At 38.5% G+C, this 26,815-nt stretch overlaps 1 protein-coding gene across 1 annotated transcript; it reads right to left on the bottom strand.

Moving 5' to 3' along the window:
* On the bottom strand, window positions 1-26,815 carry zmp:0000000760 (collagen alpha-1(XXII) chain). The gene is made up of 28 exons (XM_017463057.3): window positions 25,942-26,815; window positions 25,407-25,624; window positions 24,417-24,529; window positions 23,385-23,508; window positions 21,693-22,086; window positions 20,274-20,351; window positions 20,058-20,159; window positions 18,371-18,424; window positions 15,779-15,832; window positions 15,574-15,627; window positions 15,444-15,497; window positions 15,194-15,247; window positions 15,041-15,094; window positions 14,891-14,944; window positions 13,820-13,873; window positions 13,683-13,727; window positions 13,547-13,600; window positions 13,402-13,455; window positions 13,261-13,314; window positions 13,077-13,148; window positions 12,944-12,979; window positions 9,050-9,094; window positions 8,926-8,958; window positions 8,144-8,290; window positions 5,948-6,124; window positions 5,109-5,199; window positions 2,910-2,987; window positions 1-1,943 (listed from the first exon to the last, which is right to left on the bottom strand). Exons 3-28 carry the CDS (start codon window positions 24,493-24,495, stop codon window positions 1,714-1,716), a joined length of 2,325 nt encoding a protein of 774 aa, XP_017318546.1. The 5' UTR covers window positions 24,496-24,529; window positions 25,407-25,624; window positions 25,942-26,815; the 3' UTR covers window positions 1-1,713.

Here is a 26,815-nt window from a genome sequence, read left to right as displayed (position 1 = left end):
TGTTGTCACATGAAAAGATATAATCAAATATTTACAAAAATGTGAGGGGTGTACTCACTTTTGTGAGATACTGTATATTCTATATGTTCTTATTAGGCCAAAATTACCAATATAGCAGAAATGCTTATCATGGCTCTTCTTAAATTATCGGGTAGTTTTATTTATAGTCAAAGAGGAAAGGTGTAAGGTAATACTCGAGCTCCAGGAATTTAAACACCCAGAACCAAGTTAGAAATCTTAGTATTATAATTGACCTAGGATCTTAGCTTCAGTAGACAAACCAAAGAAGCAAAAAATAAATCTAGTCTAGTTCAGTTTATCTAGCTATTAAAAGAACATTTATTCTAGACATCAGAAATGAAAGCACTGACGATACTCATAGGATAACTGGATCATCCTCACAATTTTTCTAGAAACAGGCCATGTAATAATTGTCCTTTTAAAAGAAGGAAATAAATTATTGCAGAGAAAATAATAAGGAGCAGCTGGGTTATATAATACTTTGAGAAAGCAGTAATAACTTTAATCATTTTGTTATATACACAAGTGATGGAAAATATCAGTGATCTTTTTAAAAAAAAATTTTTATAAATGCTATTTATATGGGGCAATATTTTATTTATTTTTTTCCTATTTGTGAATAAAAATTACAAAATTATATTACAATAGAATAAATGTAAGGTACTTGCTAAAAATGCTGAAGGAGAGCTTTAAAAATGCACTTTAATAAAGTCATGTGTTATTTGTTCTAAAAGAATGTGATCAGACGGCAGTATCCTTCTCTACTGGATTTGCGAAATGTTCAAACTCTCCAGGAAATTTGGAGGGGGAAAAAAAAACCTGGCAAGTTGAGGACATGACATCCAGTGACCTACCCAAAAAACTGTCAGCATCAGATGGACAAAAGATCATTTGCTTAAAGAACTGGGGGGGAAAAAAACCCTGCTTGCTTAGTATTTGGCACAATATCCATACACTAAAGTGACATCATCCTCTTTTGGCAAAATTTCTTTGAGGGCTAATGAGAACTGAAATTTTTAGCTGCAAGGCGAAAAATTTTAGTATGCTGGAGTTCATAAAGCATGGCATGACAACCATGAGTATTTTTTTTTTCTTTCACTCACAAAGGCCACCACTAGGTCAGAAGAAAAGCATGTGAGAAGTTTGTCAACCACAGAGGTGGCTTTGACTTGGTCTCTAGGTCATTTAAACCAGTGATGGCAGAACTGGTCAAAATCAACAGTCTGATGTATACTGAGAAAACAGATTTTGATCTGTGATGCTGTATCTTTGGGGAGGGGGGAAACTTGCTTGGAAAAACACAAATAACCCATGGCCAAATACAATTACAACCTATTGAGATACAGTATTAAATCATCTTCCCCAGTACCCTCACCTGAGCATGAAGTTATGAAACCGTGTGGGCTTACTCGGACAGGAAAAATAAAGTCCTTCATGAAGCCTGGAGGAATTTTCCATACGAATGATTCAGAAGCCACATAAATACCTTTTTAAAAACACAAGACATTGTGACAATATTTGTAATCATTACAATACATTGTTAGCCACATACATTTCTCAGTTGATACTGTACGTTTGTGATGGTTCTGTGCTTTATTACTGGAATCTTAAAGTCTTTTGATGAGGAGGTATATTTTGATGTATGTATTTACATCGGTTGTCTCACTACACAATTGCAGTTATCCTACAACATTATGGGCGTGTCCGCTGTCTCTGTGATGTCCGTCGGGATGAGCTCTGGGGTTCTTGTTGGGGTGTGCTACCAGCAGTCCCATTGAGCAAACCACACCCTGAAGTCAGGCAAACTCCAGGAACCCCAGGTAGTCCAGGGTGACCCCTCAGTCCGGGTCGGCCGACATGGCCTCTCTCACCCATTTTACCAGGGCGCCCATCGAATACTCTGCCAGGTCGCCCACGCTGACCTGTAAATACGAGAGTTATGATATTATAGTCTGCCTGATAAACAAATAATTGATTTGTTTTCTCACTGTAACATGAAGAGTACCGGAGAATGTTTGCAGAAAATTATACTACGTAATTTTTCATGATAAAATCTACAGTTAGATTTTAGGCCAAACGTTTGCATACATTCATTCAAGACATTCATACTTAAATTTTTCTGTGTTAGATCAATTAATCTCCAAGAGGTTTATTTTAGCCTTTATTTACTATATATATGATTTTCAGTGGATCAAAGGTTTACACACACACTTTGGTAGTGTTTGGTGGCATTACCTTTTAATTGCTTAACTTTGAATAAACACTTTGGTTAGCCTTCCACAAACTTCTCACAATGCTTTTAAGGGGGGTTTTCCCATTCCTCCAGACATAACTGGTGTAACTCTCTTTCTTTGGGATTCAGGACAGGGCTTTGTGATGGCCATTCCAATACTTTTACTCTTTAACCAAGTTTTAACTTTGATGTCTTGAGCTATTGCTTAAACATTTCTAGATAATCCTCCTTCCTTATAATGTCATTTAGTTTCTGAAGTACACCAGTCAGTTTTCCAGCAAAACACCCCCACAGTATGATGCCACACCCAGGCTTCAAAGTTGGGATGGTATTTTTCAGATTAAAAGCCACAACCTTTTCCCTCTATGCATGGCTATGATCATTATCAACATGCTGTATGTACATTTTTGACCCACTTTAATACTGATGTAGTTATATTAAAGCTGAAATAAATGTCTCTAAATGATTGTTTACCTCTGATGTGAAGAAAGTAGGACTTACCAAAAGAAATGTATGGTAAAATGAAATGTGTGGAGTTGTGAAAAATGGAGATTGAATATCTTTAGTATAGGTGTATATAAACTTTTGACCTCAACTTTAAGATGAGAAAAGTAAGAGTGAAGCTGATTCATATGAACGTAATAATTGAAATTACCTTTTTGTCCCTGGTCTCCAGTGTAACCAGTTAAACCATAACCTTTTAGACCCTTGTCTCCTTTCTCTCCTTGATCACCTGCATGAAAAAAGTAAACTATTAAAACCACACTATAAACTGGATGTATTAATGGTATACTGCCACTCTCTATACTGTTTAATAATCATGTGTGGCATTGCAGAATAAATGCATAACGGTAATTTAATTAGCTCTACAACAATACAAATATTATTATCCATTATGATATTTGATTTGATCGTGTTTTCGCCTAAAGCTTTTTGTAATGCTAAATAATAAGCTCTTCTCATTTCTCTGTTACAAAAGTACACCCTGGACCTCAGACTTGCTGTATACAGTCCACTCCAAAAATATTGGAATGGAACGGCCGTAGACTGAAGACATTTGGGTTTGAGATCAAAAGATATAATAAATATGAGAGTTGAGAATTTCAGCTTTTATTTCCTGGTGTTTATATGTACATGTGTTATAGAACAGTGCGCATTTTGTATCAGACCACCCAATTTGTAAGTAAAAATATTAGAACATGTGACTGACAAGTGTTTCTTGTTACCAAGGTGTGTCCTGTTAGATTGATTGTTTAAACAATAAATAGCTCTTAACATCTACTCTTGGTTTTAGAATTCAGTTTGAACTGTGAAGACTGCATTTGTTAAAAGGGATAAGCCAACATGAAGATCAGAGAGCTGTTTATGAGAGAAAAGCAAGTCATTTTGAAGCTGAGAAAAAGGAAAATCAATCAGAGGCATTGCACAAACATTGGGCATAGCCAATGCAACCATTTGGAATGTCCTGAAAAAGAAAGAAAACACTGATGTACTGAATGACAGACACCAAATGAATCGGCCAAGGAAAATAACAGCTGATGACCGAAACAACCCAAAAACAACAGTCAGTGACATCATCAACAGTCCCCACAGGGCAGGCACAATCCATCATTCGAAGACGACTTTGAGAGCAGAAATATAGAGGCCATACAACAAGTTGCAAACCACTCCTCAGCAGTTAGAATCGGAAAGTGTGGAGAAAAAGGATCTGCTCATGATCCAAAACATACAAGCTTATCTGTGAAACATGATGGAGGTAGGCTCACGGGCTTGGGCTTGCATGCATGCTTTTGGAACATGCTCAATAATCTTTTTTTATGTAAGTCATGGTGGTATGAATTCAGACATTTACATGACCATTTTGTCTGCTAATTTACAGAGAAATGCATCCAAATTTATTGGGAAAAACTTTATCATGCAGCAAGACAATGATCCAAAACACACTGCCAACACAATAAAGGACTTTATCAGGGGGGGGGGGTGGCAGGCCAAGTCAATCACCAGACCTTAACCCAACTGAGCAGCATTTCACCTCCTGGAGAGGAGACTGAAGGGAGGAACCCCAGGAAACAAACAACAACTGAACGAGGCTGTGGTAAAAGCCTGGAAAAGCATCACAAAAGAAGAAACCAACAATTTGGTGATGTCATTGAGTCACAGGCTTGATGCAATTATTCCATGCAAGGGATATGCAACCAAATATTAAGTGTTATTTACTTTACTATACTTCAAGATGTGAAAATGGTTGGTCTAATTCAAAAGGTTCTATGTTTTATGTTGTTCAAAATGTATAGATATAAAAACCAGGAAATCTGAAATTCTAACCTTTGGTCTCAAATCCATCTTTTGATCTCAAACCCAAGTATCATGTACAGCACTAGCAAATGAATTGGCTTTTCCGACCCAGTAGTTTCAGACGGGACTGTAGATAAAACCAACTCAAGCAACTAAATGCATTTAAACTAACCATTTATCTTTGCAGTATTTCATGCATCACCATTTGTATCCCATCTTCTTTCTAACCAAAATAAGGTAGTATATGTGGTAATTCTTCAAACATTGTCAAGCATCCTTTGAATGTATCTGTGTGAGCATCAGTCTTTTTGATGTTTTTTTGGAATGGAAGCCTAACGGCTGGCCAAATGTAGTATGCGCACTCTCCTGACAGATGTTGGCTCTATTTACTTAGTGAATAAAAAGTATGGCTTCCAGCTACTTTTTGAATCAACTTTTTTTTTCAAGCATCTGAAAGGTGTTTGTACATCCTATTGTTGCTAGCTATATTTTTACATTTCAATTTTATATTGCCCTTCATCAAATGCATATGAAAATTACGATTATGAATAAGTATTACCTCGCACCCCTTGTCTGCCTGGATCACCAGGCTCTCCATAGAATCCTTGCTGCCCCACTTCTCCATCAACACCATCAATGCCAGGATCACCCTAATGACGGTTCAACAAAAGTAATGTAATTTATTAGTTAGGTTCAGTTATAGCTATTGCATAAATTCAAACAAATGTTTGAGTTTTATGGCTCAGAGGATGTTTTAATCAATTTCTGCTGACTATTCAGAACATTTATTTCATAACATTGGAACCCAATGTCTTTCCTTTAAAGCATCAGAAGTCATAAAAAGTATGACTTGAAAAAAGCATCATAATTCTTGTGCAGAGGGTTTTTATAACCCATACAGTGTCAGTTTTATAACTTTTTACATGCATTGGAGGCTTGGTGAACTTTTATCTGCCTTTGAGCCTCCCAAGTGAACGTGTTTGGTAATTTAGAGAAAAGGGAACTTTCCATTCCAAGGGAAGATGGGGGATTCTCTCTGACTATTTGACACAGTAAATGCCTCTGTCGCTAACCTCTTATGAGACATTTGGAAATTTTGAGTGTTTTTGAGTGTTTTAATTCCAACCAGTACTATCAAGCCCTTCAGCATGTTCTCTTACAGCGTACACACTATGTATCTAACTTGGCCCAGGAAATATTGAGAGAGCTGATGTATGGTGCACATTCTGTCTTTGTTTACCATGGAAACAAATTTTCTTGACGTCTAATGGGGCTCAAAAACATGCATTTTCACTTTGTGATGTCTGAAGCAAACCACATCTAAAGGTTGCTGCTGGGGTTTTTTTTGCCTTTTCTTTTTTTTTTTAGTTTAAAGCTATGCAGAAATGGGAGACTCACAGGTGGTCCAGGTGGTCCCTTTTGGCCTGGGGGACCAGGGGCACCCATAGGCACATCGCCGTAGAGTGGACACACAGCAGCACATGTCCGCTTCACAGAGTTGGCAAATGTGGACATCTGTTCCAGCGCCACACGCTTGCAGACCTCGATAACATGTTGGGCTGAGAGCGGTGGGCCCTGGGAGAGAAATTATTACCACATGCATTACTGGCTTAGACCCAACTCTGAAGCAAATCAGCCAGCTAAGGACAGCTTTGCCCCATGTTATACCAAAGCCTGGAAAGGAAATGGCTAACATTGTAATGAGGGAGAAGCAAATACAGCCAACAACATTTTACCAGGATCATTATAGATTTATAGCCCATACTAAATGAAAACCTTGCCCCAAGCTGCAGAAACCACCCTAATGAGAGTGTTTATTAGCTCTCTTGACACACGATGGTTGCCACACATTTTATGAATGTAATGCCAGGTGGCAGAATGACTAACTTTGAAGATTCAGTGCTTTGTAACTGGGTGATGAGAATGTAAAGGAGTATAGTTTATGAAACTCTAGTTAGTAGACCATTGACATATGTATTATTGCACAAAATGTGTTCATGGAACTCCTTCATTTGTTTTCATTTCTCAGTCACAGTAAACAAATCCTCTGAAACCTACAGAGCCCCCCTAGTGTCAGGTAAGAAAAAAAATACAGCCATGTGTAAACCATGCCCTCACATTTGTAATCCGTGCCCTCAGATTTGTAAACCACGTGCACCTTGTTAAAGTTGGGTTTATATTGGACATTCGCTGTACATTCGAGCTTCTCTCTTCTATTTCTCAAGAATAAAACACACAAAAAGGACATAATGTGTATTGTATTAATAATGTGTATTGAGTGGACATAGAACCAATACAACTGAATATATTTTTACATTTTCTCCCGTTAAAGCCCACGGAAGCCAATCGAGACGCAGGTCATCGGCGCCTTATAGTAATGGAGTCAGTAAGGGACTGTCTAAAAAGTTCATGACCTGGGCAACTGTATAAGATTTTTATATGCCACGATAAGTTTATATGTGTAATAAAAAGGTATATCAGTAATAATATATATGCTAAAAAAATTCTTTATCCATACTGTATCCTAACACTGCAATAAGTTAGATATCCTAGACATATATTAGACATGCCCAGGTCATGCACTTTTTAGATGGTCCCTTACTGACTCCATTACTATAAGGCGCCGATGATCTGCGTCTCCCAAAGATTGGCTTCCGTGGGCTTTAACGGGAGAAATTTAAAAAATATATTCAGTTGTATTGGTTCTATGTCCACTCAATGCACATTATGTCCTTTTTGTGTGTTTATTTCTTGTGAAATAGAAGAGAGAAGCTCGAATGTACAGCGAATGTCCAATATAAACCCAGCTTTAATGCGGTGTTTACAAAACTGAGGGCACAGATTACAAATCTGAGGGCACGGTTTACACATGCCTGTATTTTTTTTTCTTACCTGACACTGGGGGGCTCCATAGAAACCCTTTCAACCCATGACCATAAAAAAAATAAGGGTTGTGTGTTTGTTTTTGGTTTTTTTTGTTTTTTTCTTCCCCCAAATCTCTTGGTACTTGTATATGGCCACATGTACAGTATATGGATATTTGTGAAAACGTGTATTTTTCTGTGTTTTGGCTCTCCATCCACTTAAAAATGCCATTATGGGTCACAGAAAATCAAGCTTTTTAAAAACACCCTTCAAGATGGAGAAATTTTAATTCTCAGTTTTAGTGTTTTCGTGTGGACCGGAAAAAAATGTTTTTGACAAAACTGTCACCTGCGAATCTGCACATATCATTTGTAGTTTGTAATTTGTTATTGTTTATCATTGTGTGACTTTATTCATTATTGCCGCTGACTAGCTTGTAAATTTGTGAACTGTACCTTCTTATCTGATGACGAGCATTTTCAGAACAGAACTTTTTTGTGAGTTTGTTGAGATTTTCAAAAATGCTGTTTGTTAGCTGTAAAAATGTTTTCAGAAATATCTGTATGTGTGAAGAAGAGTCACTGTCTAGATTCCGGGTGATGAAAACTGTAAAACCAGTCCTGACTTTATAGTCTGGGTCAAGGGGTTAATAAATTCTTGAGTAGTTTATTAATATAAGAAGGCAGTAAAGGGGTTGTTAAGATATTAGTTAGCACAGCCAGTACTCACTGGTGGACCTGGAGGTCCCAGAAAGCCCTCCGGCCCTTCGTCTCCTTGGACACCTTTGGTCCCCTCGTTGCCTTTACGGCCAGTATCTCCAGCTGGCCCTCGCTTCCCCAGGCCTCCCTGTGGCCCTACCTCACCTCTATCCCCCACCTTCAACATGTACAAACAAGTTATTTTAAATGATACAACAATTAGTCATATTTGATATTTAGTATAACTGCATTGCTACATTTCACTGTTTGTATCTCTCCGCTTGTCTGTGTTTGCTTCATAAACTTCCAATAGCAATAGTTCATTACATTGAAACTGTTACTAAACATACTATGAGCTGTCGGTCAGTCCATGTTGCATGGCAACATCCAGCTGAGGCTTCTTTAGAAACTATTTTCGTCGTCAGTGAAAATAAACAAAATATCTGTTACTTGACATTAATTTCTTGTTTAGGACTGTTGTCTAAAAGCAGTCTCACACTTGCAAGCACTCTTGCTCATGAGATATTGCTTAAGTATATGCAGATATTAAGTCTGTCTATGAAAATCCCATTTGCCTTGGCAATCAATGTCAGGATTGGAACTTCAGAGTGATGTACATATTAAACATCACTGCTATTGTCTGTGCATATTAAGATTATACGATCCAATTGCAGTTCTACAACTGTCATACAGTATTACTTGGCTGGAAAGATATCAAATCATGACTGCATTCAGTGCAGTCACAGTTTTAAAATACTTCTAATAGAAACAGTACCAGCTACTGAAGACTGTAAAATCTAGGGTGAACCTTACCCTTCCTTTTGGTCCCTTTTGTCCTTTCTCACCCTGCATAATCAAGAAATCTTAACATCATTAAATGCACACACACAAAAAGGACATTTGTGCACAGCAAACATAATAAATGAAGTTGTAGTACCTTTTCCCCTTTTACACCTTGAAATCCTGGAATACCAGTACTTCCCTGTGAAATACACAAGTAATAGCAGGAAAATCAGATATAGAAGGCCTAGCTATCCAGCTATTGTATGTTCAACATGTTTGTCGCATCACCACTGCACTTAAGAAGCATTGCTATCTTTCTTTTGACTTTTTATTTTATTTTATTTATATACATTACTACCAACGGTAACGCATTTTGTTTTTGCTGGATACGTATCTCCATTTTTTTGTTTTTACATTGGAGATTTCCAACTGTTTAATCTTCAAACTGCTTGCCAATCCTTACATGAGGGAGAAAATATGTAAGAAAATAATAAGAGGCAGAATACATTGAAGTACTTGAGAGTGAAAAACCCAAAGTAGTGGAGTTTCTTACTAATGTTCATCTCCGTGTTTGTTACTGGACTGTTTGTCCATGTTTTAGGTGTGTACTACCACTTTTTGTCCTTATGGCCTGAAGAATTCTAGCCCATGCACATTTCCCTGAAATAGGCATTAGTCAATTTGTCTGTGAGGGAGGGGAAAAGGTCTGTTCTAGATTGGCCTACTGGATTTTTCAGCTGAAAGTCGTTATAACGGTGTTTTTGCAGCTTTGAGCCATTAAACATCATATGCATCTAGCAGATGAATAGATGAAATGCACCATCAGTCACGAATATGAAAAACTCAAAATTAACCATATTCTCCTCTGTATATTGGTTTTGCTATACAATAGGAAATGACACCTTTTTATAGTTTAATAAAAATAAATTAGAGGAGTTCAGTGCAAGTACAGTTTTCAAGCTTTGCTCTCATCCTTTCAAGGACTTGGACTAGAGAGGATGTGTGGTGCTTCTGCGTTCCATGTTCTACACAGCATGGCATGCATATCATTAAGTACATGATTCATTCGATTCACTGTTAATGTCCCCTACAAACTTAATCTAAATGATCCAGCTAAATACTGAGACTACTTCGATTCAACACAACACGACATGATAACATCAGTCACGTCACTATTTGTCCAGGGAAATTGTGCGTATTTAGAGATATATTAAGCATCTGGTTGAGTTGATTCTTTTGGCTCCGCATCCAGATTATGCAAATCACCTGTGTTCACTGCTATGAGAATGCCAGATTTTTATCAAGTCAAGCGTCCAAGATCAAGTTTTTCAGTCGTGTCTAAATCAGTGCCTTTAAACAAAAGTAGTTGCTTTCGAACCCAAAAGAAATCAGGGATAGCAAATGTGGACTGAAGAAGGAAATAGTTTATTTTGCTGGCAAGAGTAATACAGTGTAACAGAGAAACAGGAGAGAATTTAAAAAAATGAAAAACAAGACTAACACTGATCTACTGTGTGAATGAGAAGATGGCAAGCATTGAAATGTCTAACTGGGGTCCAGTGTATATATATATCACATTCACTGCAAAGTTTGTTTTATTTAACATTATGGCTTTCACTCTAATTATCACTGAAGCCGATATCATACAAAAAAAATGTCCAAGGACAGAATCCTACGTAACTGTGACGCACCTATATTTTAGGCAAAGTCCACCCCGTGTGTGCAGTTCTTGCGTAGCTTCTGAATAGCACTTAATTTCCTAGTTACAGTATGTCACAGGTCTGAATACTGATTTTGCAACTTCGGGATTAAATCCTCACGAGGAAGTTAACTCTGCTCTGAGTATGGCTCTGTATGAAGAAAATGATCAAAATCATGGGGACTTCCACTGAATGAATTTTGAATTAAGTATAGACCATTTCATAAGGTTAGACTGTAGTAGAGAACTGACACTGGAACAAGAACAGAGGACTCTGTGTTTTTAGTCACAGACAGTTTGTTGTGTGGCTGCTCTCGTTGCCAGCTGGCGGTGCATGGCGACATGGCACACAGTGCAGGGCAGACATGACACCACTGTTTAAACATGTGGGGATTCCACACTGTCAGAGACCCACAGCCAGGTTCATGTGCATATCCTTGAGATTTTGGAGAAAATTGTTACCCAACAGCTTTATTCTTTTCTAAATAGTAATAACAAGCAGGATGTATTTCAGGCTGGTCTTAACACAGAATCAGCGCTGGCTGATGTGGTCAGTGACCCACTGCTTGCCTCAGATTCTGGATTTGTGTCTGTTTTGGTGCTACTGGATTTGAATGCAGCATGTTACATTAATTACTGTGATATATTTTACTCGACAGACTAAATAAACAACCGGTTTAGGCATTAGTTCTTGTCTGGCTTAGATCTTATTTGACAGACTATAAGCAGTTTGTTAACATAAACGGAGATTCTTTAAAGCCTAAAGCTGTACAATAGTGTCCCACAGTGTGCTGTTTCAGGTCCTGTATTATTCTTCCTTCATATCCAGCATGTAATTCGTCATTTAATGTTGACTTTCACTCCTACTGTGATGATACACATTTATATTTGCTAGCTCTGCCCAGTTCAGCAGCAAAAGGGAGACATGATAAACATAAAAGAAATGTCCTCCTTTTAAATTCTGACAAAAGTGTAAATGCTAATGTTGGGTACTTTGTCAACCCACAGTAAGGTTATTGATTTCTCTGTGGAGATTTATTTATTTTTTATTGTCTACTGTTACTTCCAAGGATCAGTTGCATATGGTAGATGATGTTTTTTTTTTTTCTTACAACACCTCTAAACCCTGGAATAATGTTCAAAAGAACATGAACAGCAGTTCGATAACTATACCACAGCATGGCTGAATTCTCAAATCTGATTGATCAAAAGGGGAGTTCATTATTTTCGTATAACAGCACGGCTCAGAAAGTAGTTCCCCCTGTAACATGAATGATAGGTTAATATTAATGCACTTCTAATGCGCTATTGTTTCTATAGTGACCGCTCATACACAGGGACTTGTATGGCAGATGTTCTGAATAATATAAGACCAATAATAAACAGATTAAAAAAAAAAAAAAAAACATGTTTAACAAAGTAAAATGTGTATTAATCGGTGATGTAGAGATTTTTTTTGTTAGGAGACATTTTAACATTTATGGATGGTCTCGGTTGTAAGCGCTTTGTAATAGTCATTGTGCTTTGAGAAGATTATAAGCATAGGAGAGACTTCAGGATGGAGGTACGCTTTCTGGTACCTCAGTAAAATGACACGATGTGTTTTGTGAGTGAGTGATCTGATTGAGAGAGAGGGAAAAAAAAACCAAGGCGGGGGAAGTTTTTGTTTGTTTGTTTGGGTATTATTTTTTTTTTATTGTGTCTATAATGTAAGTGAGACCAGGACTGAACTTGTCTCTCGGACATTCCACGATATTAATCTAGCAATAAAACGTTAAAATGTGCCACGTTTCCTGCATAAATAAATGACAAATCGCTGTGGTATAACCGGAACAGCACACTCCAAACCATGCTATTATATGGAAAATAATACACTTACTGTGTGATGTGTGAATGATTATGCCTGTTCAGTTCAATGACGTGTTCTTAATGAGCCTAATTTAATAGAATTTTAACCGTGTACCAGTAAAGGTCTTACTTTTCGTATGTCAACTGTCTTGATGCATCAGAGATGGTCAAGATGTACATCTATGTACAAATATTTGAGTCTTACAACATGAATCGTATCTGTTTTATAGATATTTTCCTGTATGGAAAGAGAATCTAAGTATCCTTAACCACTGAAACGCCATACAGTGATGTGATCTAACTCGAAAGCCTCCTGACAGAATATATTGTTGCAAGATGTTTATGGATATTACATGTTAGCAGAAATAAAATATGCTATATCGGAGTATATTTAATGCACATACCAGCTCACCCCTTACTGTCATACAATGCAATCTCAGTCATCATTTTGGAGCACAGTGAGCATGTGGTTACAGTGACGGAATGAGTGGAGTTCTTTACCTTTGGGCCTGGTTTTCCAGGTAATCCTATATGTCCCTAGAAATAAAATACCACATTTTAGGATGAGAATTATTTTCATAGAGAATGCACTTCAATTTCACAGCACTCTGAAATATCTTTCCAAAACATTTACCGTTTTTCCTGGTGGCCCAATGAGTCCTGGTCTTCCTGGCTTTCCTGCTGAGCCCTTATATCCTTGCAGACCCTAAAGAATGTTTTGGGTTTTTTTAAATGCAGCAGAAGGCTGAGTTTGTCATTTGTTCAGGTGATGATGTGTAACCTGATTGCAGATTGTAGTAGTAATAGTAAGTACTCACAGGACGTCCTTGATGACCCATATTCCCTGGAGGGCCCTGAGCACCTTTCTCACCCTGTTTGAAAAAGGGTCCACCATACTTTATGGCTACACACAACGTTTGTTCATTAAGACTGATGTTTGTGACTAAAGCTGACGTTACCCTGTCGCCAACTTTTCCAGCTTTGCCCTCAGGCCCTTGAAGTCCTTGATAAGCCTGTGAGGAAACAAGTCGAGATTAGCACAAAAATGAAAATGCGAGATGGAAGAAGTATAATGAGCAGTAACATCATAGTAACAGAGCATACCTCAATGCCAGGGTCTCCATCCCTTCCAGGTAAACCTGGATCACCAACAATACCCTGAAAAATTCATATCCTTTCCATTTATTCAAACACATTTCCATTTCTTTGTTGTGATGTGATGCATGTAGGTTATGGCTACCTTTATTCCCATGTCTCCAACTCTTCCCTTAGGCCCAGGTATACCCTGGATAGGGTGAAAAAGAGACAAGCATATACTAAAAGTATGGTAATACATTTGTAATTTAATACAATAATGTAAAGCAGTGGAATATTTACAGGCTTTCCTTTTTCTCCAGGTTCTCCTCTTTCACCAGGATCTCCCACAACACCCTGTCATATAGCAAACCAACAACATTTATATTGAGTCAGGGTCATTCCACTAAACCTAGAAAAATGCTTAAATCTAGAACCCTTAATGTTGAAGGTTCTATGTAAAACACTAGAACAGTTTTTCAAGTAGAATCCCTATAGCAAAAAAAAAACAATTTAGCCAAAGAACCTGTTGTAAGAGCATAGAGAGAATCACTGTTTGTAATCAGTCTTATAGGCATTAACTTGAATGAATAAATAAATAAATAGTTTTGTAATTTTTTGCAATTATCTCTGAATAAGAGACAAAGAGGTTCCTAACTTGGATTGTAGCTATGCATTTTACAAAAAAAATGTTATGCTCTTTATGGACGTATAACAATTTGCATAAGGATAATAGTTTTTAGCCACATTCTCTTTCTTTCTAATGATTCAAAGTATGTAGGTGATGTGAACTATATAAACATCCATGATTCCATGACTGCTGCGTTTAAGCTGGTACGGATTTAAACAAAATGGAAGCGAATGTTTTCCGTGAGACATTTTAGACATGCTTTTGGCTCACATTTGGACATGGTTTGTCATTGATTAACTTGCGTCCTGTCATGATTCTTGTCCCCAAGATTTTTAAAAACAAAGTTATGCCCCTGATGTCAGTTCTTGTTCTTACTTAACAAACGTATACAAGCAGCTGCTAATCAGCAAGCTTAAAGCTCTAGTTATTCAGCTAGCAACATCACTTTTTCAGCTAATTTTGTGTTCTCACTGCCAACTACAATGACGTCCTTAATAAAACATAACAAAAACCATAGCTATAGTAGACTATAACTGCTTAACAGTCAGAGCCAAAGGCATTTGCTTAGAAGAATTCCTCGGTAGACTCAACTGCATAGAGACTTAATAATTTCCCAAGTAAGGCATGCATGGTTGATCTTTGAGGTGACTAGTTTTTGATTTAAAAGCAGACCAGGGGTCTTAAATGTCATTGTGGTAAATAATGGAGCATGGTGTGTTAATGCCTCTATTCCATTTGCATACCTGCAGGCCCTGTGGTCCTGGAGGTCCATCTTTTCCAGAGGGGCCTTCGTCTCCCTTTAGAGATGGACAAATGGAAACAATGAGACCGTCTGACCACACACAGTAGATACCTGTTTTTGTGATTGAAACCACAAAAGGCACTAAAAGTACCTTTACTCCCTGATATCCAGGAATCCCCAGGTACCCCTGATCTCCCACTGAACCCTGGAAGGAGCAAATGAGTCATGTATTATCCAGCAGCAATATGAACTTCTGCAAAGCAGTTGCTTTTAAAATGGGCTAAAACATTTAGGTCCAACTTACTCTCTCTCCTGGCAACCCAGTCTCCCCTCTCTCTCCAGGAGGCCCTCGCACTCCCTACGGTTGTTAGTAGAATAGCATGCAGTAAAAATCACTGATAAAATGAATGCTGCAATACATTTGTTTGCACAGTTGAGTGATGTAATACATGCCGATTATAAGCACGCACATGCGACTGGAAGATATGAGGATTTCCCTCACTATTTCTTAAGACAGCTCATGTCTGAGTTTATATCTTTGCTATACTTCTTACCTTGTGGCCTGCAGCACCTGGTAAACCTTTCAGGCCTTTAGGCCCTCTGTCACCCTGCAAGAGGAAGATTCATTAACATTGCGAATGTGTAGAAGCAGAATCGCAAATGCCGTATACATTATGCTCTTACTTCAGGGCCACGGAGTCCTCGCATTCCCTTCTCTCCTTTGATCCCGGCATAGCCCTAGGGAAACACATTCAATCCAGTTCAGCTCTCTCTGTATAGAACCTTTCGCAGCAGAGAATATGCCATGCACAGATCAGGGCAGTGGGAAAAGTAGTAAATGACAATCTTTAAAACTGAAGGTTTTGTTGAGATATAATAAGTGACTTACCTTAGGACCAGGTTGGCCTATGTTTCCATGTTCTCCAGCATCTCCTCGTCGCCCCTACAATAAATAAGCAATGATGTGGTTACAGTTAGTCATTATAAATTGGATAGCTTCAGCTCTTAAATCTGCGTGCCTGAGATGTGTTGAAGCCATAGTAAAATCCTTATATGCATACATGTGACCACACTGCAATAATTGAATACTGTATTAATGCACCAGGTTTTAAAATCAATAAAACCGTTACACTATTCTGTCCTATGAATGCCCTAATCTTTCAGGTATGTTACTTAGCAAGTCTGTTCACAGACTACATTGTGTGGTAGAATAATTGTTTATAGTGAATATTATGAATAATAATAACATGAATTATTTACCGAACACTGGATTTAATCATATTGTTTTGTTTGCTATTTTGTACAAGCAATAAGCCGCAAAAGGGTGTTAATGTTGTGTGTTTTTTCCATGGGTAAAAGCCGCCTTATGTATGACCAGTGCGAAGTTGCTTTACTTTTTGCTTTAATCTAAACTGAAAAGTGCATACAGTAAATAAACTGCACAGTTGCTGCTGTGCTACTTGTATCTAAATGTAAAACAGCAGTGAGGTTCAATATCTTATGAAAGAAGTTTAAGATTTTGTTAACCCTTTAAACTCCTGTTGTATTATTCATCCTAAAGCATAGCGTATAAATCATACATATATAGAAATATATAATATGGGAGTTTATCAAATTACCATTACATGTATAAAAGACTGCCTAGAGCTTTCTCTAGAATTTGAACTTGAGCAAAACTGAGCATAAAAGGCGCATAACTGTTTTGAAGATGGTTGCATTGAGTCTTTATAAAAATTCATTGCCCCTGTTATTTATCTAGTGAGGAAAAACTAAGACCTTAACATTTATGGCGTTGACGTGCAAATACCTGGATCCTTTGAACTGAGTGGGTTTATATCCCAGATGCCTTTTCTTTTTTCCATTTGAATTTAACACTAGCTGTCACATATTTAACAGATAGAAGGCTGTCTCTGTGGTATATTGCTTCTAAAATGGGCCTTAATTGTTGCTTTGCACCACCGAAGCCAAATGCTTAATTGACTCTCTTTGTCTATTCCCCATTAAGTTGACTCATCACTTTCAGTCATAAACAAGCACTTATTCACTTAGCGCCCGTTTTCATTTAAAAGCAGTTCATTAGCACAAGCTGAGCCTGGTCTGTAGACACACTGCAAGTGTCAAAGAGTAAACGGACCGCTGGAGGTCCTGGAGGTAAGAGCGGACAGTGGAATTTGTCTGGTGTATCGAAGACCACCCAGTGCAGCGGATATCCAGTGTGTCTTTGCAGGGCAGGAAATACTGCGCTGTCTCCAGCAGAGCAACAGTAAACACGTGTTTTCCTGACCGTGAAACACACACTCAGTCGGAATTAATTTTCACCTTTCGCAGTGTTTAAGGATGCCCGCTCCTATTAAGAATAACTCGTGGCACAGTCATGTAGTTTCTCTCTTGAAGACGAGATCATTTTGTGCATGGCACATGGTTTAAAGATATTTCTCCTTTTCCAGCTCACTACTGAGAACTGGATGTAGATCAAAGACATAAATTAGTAAAAGGTCTGGAGTGGAAAGAACTGCCCAGGGGGAAAAAAAACACCAGTCAAATGTATACAAAGTAAGTGGATCCTGATGCAATGTGCCTTGTCCTCTAATTAAGCTGATCCTGAAACCATGCCCTTTGTATTTGCTGTCTATTCTCTGGCTTTAATCACTTTGAGTCTGCTGTCATCAACCTGAGTGTTCACGCCTTGTTAATTTATCCCCTCTGAGTTAAACACTTAGTAAACTAGAACAACAAACACACTGTCCTTTAATTCATAATTATACCGTAAAATATGCATTTCAATATTTCAAACAAAGAAGAGTTGGCTCGCAATGTAGTAACTTAGTCTCTTCCTTACCACCTGAACTAAAGCTCATATTCTCTTTCTCTTACTCTATGAACATACGCACTGTGCCGTTTGATTTATATGAGGGCACACAGTCTCATCTACTGAACACCCGTGCCCAATGTAGGCGATGAGGGAGTGTGCCGTTATACAGGCCACTATTCTAGCTTTCTCATCTACCAAACATGGTGATTTTATATAGAATGCACATTATGAGTTATAAGTGTGTGTGTGAGAGTCAGAGACTCACCTTTTAGTGGTGCTTTATGTAATCATAATAAAAGCTGATTATTGCCTTGAATGCCAGCTGTACATGTCCGTGCTAAAAGAGTGAGGCAAGCCGCAATATTTACCATCTCGAAGCAAGGCCTGTTCCTAGCTCTGTTTCCATCAAGCCTTCACTCAGAAGTGCTTTCACTGCCATTTTCCACAACTTCCCAGGCCAGGTCTACTCCTACTGTCTCTCTTCATTTCTCTTTCTCTTTCCTTCTCTTCTTTCATTTGTACTCCACCAACTAGCTCATGACTCTGCATGTTTGTTCCCCGGTGAGTCCTTAATAAGCCTCTATCAGAAGCTCAATCAGTTAAAGGCTGCAGTTAGCTGTCGTTGAGGTTGCCGCATAGAGGTAAGAGTTTTTGGCCTGCAGTTCTTACCCAGTTTCCCATTCGCCCTGGTTCTCCAGGCTCTCCTGCCAGACCTCTGTGACCCTGTGCATGGACAAAAAGGCAGGGACAGATCAGCACAGTGCCCTCCACTAATATTGGCACCCTTGGTAAATATGAGCAAAGAAGGCTGTGAAAAATTGTCTGTTGTTTAAATGTTTGATTTTGTGCAAAAATTCACAAAAATACTCTGCTCTCATTGATATCAAACAATTGCAAACAAAACACAGGTTAATCCAAAAAAAAAAAATCTTTGTTAAATATATTTGTGCAACAATTATTGGCACCCCTATGAATTCATATGATAAATATATTTCAAGTATATTCCCATTGATATTTAAAAAAAATTTTAGTACACCTGAGTGACTAGGAACAGGAAATTGTTCAACCATGACTTCCTGTTTCACGGGGTAACACATAGGCCAAATTCCCTTACTCGCTCATAACAATGGTTAAGACGAAGGAATATAGCTGTGATGTGCGGCAAAATGTTGTTGAGCTTCACAAAATGGGAAGTGGCTATAAGAAAATAGCAAAGCATTGAAAATGCCCATTTCCACCATCAGGGCAATAATTAAGAAGTTCCAGTCAACTGGAAATGTTATGAGTCAACCCTGGAATTGGATGCGTTGTCAACACACTGTGAAGAGGATGGTTCACATGGCCAAAAATATATCCAAGGATCACAGCTGGAGAATTGCAAAAGTTAGTTGTGTTTTGGGATCAGAAAGTCTCCAAAACTACAATCCGAAGTCACCTACATCACCAGTTGTTTGGAACGGTTTCAAGAAAAAAGCTTCTACTTTTATCCAGAAACAAACTCAAGTGTCTTCAGTTTGCCAGACACTACTGGAACTTCAAATGGAATCGGGTTCTGTGCTCAGATAAAACTAAAATAGAGCTTTTTGGTAATAAACACCAGAGGTGGTTTTGGCACACAGAGAGAGGTAGCCATATGGTCAAGTACCTCATGCCCACGGGTAAATATGGTGGCGGATCTTTAATGTTTTGTGGCTGTTTTTCTGCCAGAGGACATAGACATTTTGTTAGGATACATGGCATCATGGACTCTATCAAATATCAACAGATATTAAATGAAAACCTGACTGCCTCTGCCAGAAAGATTAAAATGGGCCATGGTTGGATCTTCCAGCAGGACAATGATCCAAAACATACATCAAAATCAACACAAAAATGGTTCACTGACCACAAAATCAAGATCCTGTCATTGCCATCCCAGTCCCCTGACTTGAAACCCATCGATAACCTGTGGACTTCGAAATTTGAAAGATCTGGAGAGATTCTGTGTGGAGGAATGATCTCAGATCCCTTGCCAAGTATTCTCCAACCTCATCAGGCATTATAGGAGAAGACTCAGAGCTGTTATCTTGGCAAAGGGAGGTAGCACAAAGTATTGACTAAAGGGGTCAATAATTGTAGCACATCTATATTTAACAAAGATTTTTTTTTTTGGATAAACCTGTGTTGTGATTGGAATTGTTTGATATCCATGACAGTGGAGTATTTTTGTGATTATTATTTATTTATCTATTTTTAAACAAAAGATTGAACAATAACAATTTTCCCCAGCCTCCTTCGCTCATATTTACCAAGGGTGCCAATATTCATGGAGGGCAGTGTACCTACAGGGAAAAGGCTTTGATGAAAATATGGCTACCTTTGGACCAGAAATTCCCTGCGGACCTGGCTGTCCATGGATACATTTACATGTGGCTCTGCCTCTACTAGCACTCAGGCCAATCTCTGCATGTCCTCCACACTATGAAAAGCAAGGGGAAGGAGAACAGTTATAATGGGCACTGATCAGAAACTGTAAGCGTGCATGCACACACACACACACACACACACACACACACACCACATGCTGACTCACCACACTGGAGAGCTCACAGCAGCCTTCAGAATAGGCCTGGTCAGCATCACAGGAAACACGCATCCTCTGCAGGTCCACCTGTATAATCACAGGGCACCAGTGTGTACATTTAACTACATGCCTGATGTAGCATGATGTGTGAATGATTGATTCCTGCAGTCCTCAATCACATGCCTAGCTCTAAGCTTTTCTGACCAATATAAAACTAAACAGGGTTATGGTCTTAGAGAAATGACTAAACCTACCCCTGCATGAGTTATAACACAAGGCCTATATTGCCAGATTAGGAGACTTTTTATAATAAATCACTCCTACGTTGTTTAGGAATAGATTCCAATGAGTTGCTAAAGTTGCCAATGACGTTATACTAGCCTCAGATTCATGGACATCCAGTGTATAACATTCAGTTGCAGTACTATTCAATTTGAAGCTTTTGTTCAGTATAATGTAATCGCTTAATATAATATAGCCCAAGTGGTAATATCGGTATGAAATATCGATATATAAACAAATGCCATATATAATTTGTTTGTTCATGAAAATAATTTTCAGTTAAACTAGACTTGCCTGTGGAATTTAGGAATTCAGTTACATTATTCAGAATGAACAGATGATGTGTTCTAATTAGATATGAGGCACACTGATATGAACAAACAAAGATCACATTCATTAACTGCATCCTTAGTAAATGCCTGATCAGGGTGGTTTAAACAAGGCTACTAGTTTGTTTATATTTTGGGAAATTTTTATATATAAAAATATATAAAGAACTAGAGTGAAGTAGCTGAGATTGAGGAACTAGATCATGCTGACATTGCTGGCATTTCTACTTCTGGATTTTTTCTACCGTTTTCTTGTGTTTCAGGGGGCATAATGGTAGGGTTCATATTTAACCTTTTTTTTAAATAAACGATGGGCACACCCATTTGGGTTCAAATCTCAATACAGATATGGATATTTGAACCATTAAACAGATACAGATAGTGCCATTGCGTTACAACCCTTCTGTGCATGTATGACGATCATTTGTTTCTAGTGGATTTCTGAATTGCAAATACTGTAACAACTGCTGCACTGTCATTTACTTAACTTGATTTAAAATGATTTCATTATTGCTAGTGATCTGTTACATTTGAGAGTATCTGTATCTGATGCTGTACTGTATAATATACAGTTTAGAATTACACTATTCTATAATCTATGCTTTATATGTTAGTGCATCGGTTTCTGATGCATTGATGTTCTGGAGGCTTGTGGTGGTCAAACACCTTACAAACACATTTTAATCTACATTTTTTCACCACCCATGATGTATAGCCTCCCAAAGTTCACACGTTTTCCAATGTACATAAAAATTATTCAAGAAATGACATCGACTGATGCTACAAGGCTGAAGTCACATTCCTGAGTGTTACTCACAGAGACCGAGCGACCGCCAGCAGTTCTCTTGACGATGGAGGTGTAGCCGCGGAGGATGACTGGCCTCGGCTCATCCAGCGGCTCGGTGCTCACTTCTTCACAGTCCACCAGTAGCTTCACCTGGTCTCCCTTCACACTGAGCGCCAGTTTGTGCCACTCACCGTCGAACAGTTTTTCCACACCGTGGAAGGTGCGCAGCATCTGTATATTGCTGGGGCTGCTGTAGAAGAAGTCCAGCGTTCTAGAGTCACCATTAAAACGCAGCCCTACCAGGTCCCGGCCCTCGGGGTCGCTAACCTGCCAAAGGTTCCAGGACGCCTTCGCCTCATCCTTGGTTATCTTGAAAGTGGCTATGACAGAGTAGTCAGTAGGCAGACCATTTGGGTAAACGTCGCTGGATGAATAGGAGGTTGGCCAAAATGTTGGGCGTTCGAGAGATATAAATAAGAGACAGTGTGTGTGACAGATTAGCAGAAGTGGTTATGTGGGAGAGATTATGACACTGATATATAAATACAGGAAATGCAAGTGCAATAACATTTACAATCCAATGAATTTACAAGTGTAATCACTCGACAGGCAACAACGATTTAACAGAATCAGACAATCAAAGCTTTGTATTTGTATACAGTTTTTGCGTGTTCTTTGGGTGATCTTAAATCGTTTTAATGTAGGCCACATGCATTCTTTTTTTTTTCCACTCTTGTCTTTTATGGTTTAGCTTGTTTGTGTATTATAGCTTCTGTGGCTTTTTTTTGGTTTGTTTTTAAACAGAACCAGTTTGTTGAAATGAATGCTGTTGAAGTTAATGTTTCTGAGAACAATGAGGCTGTTTCACAATCCACATAAGTGCACAGATTTACTTGGGAGGCCCCCACTCAGCCTTCTCTCTGTTTTCCTTGATGCTGTTGACCACATTTTGCCTGAACACTTGGTCGATGATTTTGCACTAATGTGCACTTCTCCATGTGTAAACATGATTTGGTTGTCAAGCTGCAGAGGTTCATTGAGGACAGCTTGCTTGGCCCACACACAACTAGGAAAGACCCAACACATGGAGAAACTACTGCTGTTCCTGGAATCACAGAACTAACCCGTTGTAGCTTTCTGTGGTCCCAGCAGCATATTATATTGTACTTAAGCTTGTGAAGCTCTAGGGGAATTTCAATACAGCTCTGTTTTTTTCACTGAATAAAGAAAATATATAGCGGTTTGATCCATATAATGAAATCCTTTTGCATGTTGTCTCAGTAATCCAACTCGACAGTAAATTCTGATCCGAAACGGTTAGCACTTATCAAATCTGATCAGCAGAAGGAAACAAGAGCTATTGTTTGTAGGAGGGAATGATTGCACTGGGTGGAAAATCAGGACCAATGGAAAACTCATGAAAGTAAAAAAAAAAAAAAAAAAAAAAACATTCCTTCTGAACACCACATGTCGCAGGGGACTAAACACTTCTCATGTGTCCAAGTATAACATTGTCTCAATTTAAACCTTGGCAAAGTAGCAGGTTTGGCATGAATGAGCTTTTGCACCACCTGTGCATGATCTGTGTGTAACTCTGGTCTTCCTCAGAGCCAATTAACCCCTAAAAGTCCCAGCTTATTATTCAGCAAGTACTATGAATTATTCATAGTGAATCTTGTTTGCATTTAACTTGAGAATTAAAAAAAATAAATTCTACAGTACCTCAAGCTCTTCCTTAGATGCAGGGAGGGGTTTACACGATACGCTACTGCGTCTGGCTCGGAGCCTTTCACCTGCCTCACCCCTCTGCTCTCAACCAAACGGAACTCTTCCAGCAGGTCATAACCTAGAAAACCAAATAGACACACTGTGTTGTTGATAGAAAAATCATACCGAATATATACAGTGCAATTTGTTTTCACTCACATTGCCAACATTTGGCTATCCAAGTCGGTCCAGATATTGAGGCTTAGAAATGTTCGTAAAACATTACCAGTTGTATACGTAGAAAACGAGAATGGAAACCAGCTGAGCTTTTCTTGACTAGGTTCCGAAAGACTGGCAGAGAAATTCTTCAATCAATCATTTTGTTATTCTCAAAAAGTCTTTTAATTGGATATAATGAGTGCATGATTTAATCACACACAGGGCAAATGAACTGCAATTAGAATAACAGCCAACAACATTAAAGGCATCCAACAGCCTAATACTAGTAATGTACTCGAAGAAAATTAAACACTTCACTGCTAAATTTATTGGCCAAGTAATCGTGTTAGGGGCTAAAATCACATCAGGAAAAATTTTAAAAATGCTGCATGAAGGGCAAAGTGTATAGTTGTGTTTCCTAGATTGATTCGCTGACTGCATGAGTAGAAATAGTAGGATGGTTGCCTGAAACCGCTTTCTACTTATTGAAAGTTTTGCTATTTTGTAGCCATGCCAAAAAACATCTGATTTGCTCATGAAATACTGCAATGTGCCAAAATGATAAACCCTCGATGGTACAGAATACCCATAATGCACATTGCCATAGAGAGTAAGGAATACACAGGGTCAGTACAGGAGGTCTAGTTGGCCTGGTGTGGCTCTGTGCTGCCCCTTACAGGTGGAACTTCAGAGCATCAAATACCAAATTCACCACCTCCTGGAGTGACATCAAACTCTGGTTTGTGCTTCAGTCTAAGTGTGTGATGTGTCCGAGTTTACAGTGACAGTCTTGTAATGTATTGTAGTAACGAGCACTTATATACTTACTTGTCAAATCCTGACATTTAGTATAGCCCAAGAAAGCCAAGAGAACACTGAGAACCAGCATTTTATTTAAAGCTGGCATTGTGAAAATTCTGAGACTCGGTTGCTAATTGTACCTGCAGGACAGAGTGAGAGCAGAGAGGAAGAAACACTGAAATGGATATAACGAAAAGTTTGCGCCGACAACTTGGCTGAAATATTTTATGCCAGGGATTATGCAGAGCTAATGTAATTGGATAACAAGTGGGGGGGGGGGGGGGGGGGGGTATTCAAATGTTATTGAAAAGAACCAAAATTATTAATTGTATTATAGCTTAAGTCAGGTCAGCTATTCAACAGCGTTTCACATACAATTTAAATTAATTTAGGTCTGAGATAAAATGAACACATACACTAAAAGTAACTAGGCATAGGCCCTGTATATAACATACATCACCATTTATTACACTTGTGTTAATACAGTATCAAATTCATATTTCTGGAAAACATTTTCAGTAAATGAATTAAGTAAACCGGCATATGAGCGTGTGATGGCACCAAACCTCCAACTGGCATTTTGTTATCTAATAACTGACTAAATGATTTACTAAACATATCTACTAGTATAGATTCCCCAAGTGTTGGCCAACTGAAGACACGCACCAAAAACTCCCCCACAAAAAAACAACAATTCTAGCCTATATTTTTATTTTATATGCAGATGTTGCTTCTATTATTATGGCTCCCAATAAGAATGCCCACTTCTACCATGCGGAGTGTTATTCCAGCTGATGATGAAAATTTACTAACAACCTCAATCAATACAGACACCTCAATAGACTTTACACATTTTTTTAAATAGCCAAGCACATTTTACAAAGCTATGTTTGGGAAAAAATAAAAAATAAAAAAAAACTTGCTAATTCATAGCATTCTTGTTTTTGTTTTTGTTTTTTACCATATAATTTTAGTAAAATTATGGTTAATTATATCAGATGAATGCAATTGACTTACATATTCCTCAGACAGTGGCGTATGGTGCTGCGGGAAGCCGATTCTTCACCAGGTTCCTGTAGTATAGTCAGCTTTAAAGTGGCATCTCTAGGCCGAGCCCTGCTTTAAGCTCAGAGTCCACTTACAGCAGCTTGCTCCCGACGTGATCCTTGCGCTCCACTCCACCCTAGGTCCCGATGGCTCTTGCCTGCTCCTGAAGCCCACTGCTCCTACAAAACCTGATCAGAGTTGAGAATTACCCTGAGTAAACAAACACCGTGCCACAAAACTTCTGAGGCCAGTCGGCTAGATCAGGAGTTCTCAATTAGATCTCTAGAGATCCACCGCTTTGCACAGTTTCCACTTATTTCTACTCCCCACACACCTGATTTACTCGAGCACTTTACCAGTTAGAATAATGTCAAACGGGTCAAAGTTCTTGTTGGATGCTACGAACAATGGTAGACACATTACTTTTTATCGAAGGCCAAAATGCTTTCCCAACAAAGCAGCCATCAGTTATAATGTAGGTGTCATTAAAAATAAGTAAGCTTACCCTCATAGAGTGATTCATTTAGCAGCTGCTAGTCAAGCTAAAAGCCCACAGCCTATTCAGGATGGTGGTTTCTCTTAGGGGCTACTGATAGAAAGATGAAGAATGTCACGGATAGGCATGACTCGAGCTCTGCAAACATTCCATCAAAAAGGAACAAAAATGTGGTGGTGTCTACAGAAATGGCCTGAGAGTTAGATCCTGCATGACAAAACAGAAAATGAATCGTATAAATAAATTCGATCTATGCTTTAATTCAGTTAATAACAAAAAGTGAATTGGCCACAAAAAAAAAACGCCCTGTTTGTATCCATTGTGTATAATCTTTGAACAGTATGAGGATATTGTAGGCTGATTAGCCTGAATGGGGTGATGGTCAAAGGGTTGGGTTTTTTTGTTTGTTTGTTTGTTTTTTGGCCACAACCCAACCTCCCAAATACACACGTGATAAATTCATACCGCCAAAAAATATCACCTACAGACTACACCAAAGAATTGACAACATTGACAATAACTGATGAAAATCCATATTCTTGGTACGTCTGGTCATATTTTCCTGTATTCATTGTTTTTGTTGCATTTTCAGATGAATCACATTTGATTTTTTCCAACACCTGCTACCAAAAACTTGTGAGAAGTGTGCTCAGGTAAGTGATCTGCATGTAACTTCTGCATGGTCCTTTTACTAAATGTGAAAATGGCTGTGGATTGGGCTGTTGAATGTATTTAAGTGCATGTGGGAGAGATGGAAATGTGTGTACATTGATCATTTGTTCATCTTCAGTAAGTGCTTTATCCTGGTCAGTATCGCGGTGGATCCTGAGCCAATACGGGAACACAGGGCGTGAGGTGGGAATAGACCCTGGAAAAGAGGTCA

The sequence above is a fragment of the Ictalurus punctatus genome, chromosome 3 (genome assembly GCF_001660625.3).
Source record: "Ictalurus punctatus breed USDA103 chromosome 3, Coco_2.0, whole genome shotgun sequence".
NCBI classification, from domain to species: Eukaryota; Metazoa; Chordata; class Actinopteri; order Siluriformes; family Ictaluridae; genus Ictalurus; species Ictalurus punctatus.
The sequence above is the reverse complement of the archived record's forward strand: the minus strand, read 5'-3'. Positions and strand labels throughout refer to the sequence as shown.

What these genes read in the sequence shown, in the direction of transcription:
- zmp:0000000760 (XM_017463057.3), bottom strand. Translation starts at nt 24,495, where the DNA reads ATGCCAGCTTTAAATAAAATGCTGGTTCTCAGTGTTCTCTTGGCTTTC. An exon ending in CAGGTGCTGCAGGCCACAAG is followed by an intron (nt 15,248 to 15,443) that starts GTAAGAAGTATA and finishes TAACAACCGTAG; the next exon opens with GGAGTGCGAGGGCCTCCTGG. An exon ending in CTGGAGAAAAAGGAAAGCCT is followed by an intron (nt 13,728 to 13,819) that starts GTAAATATTCCA and finishes CACCCTATCCAG; the next exon opens with GGTATACCTGGGCCTAAGGG.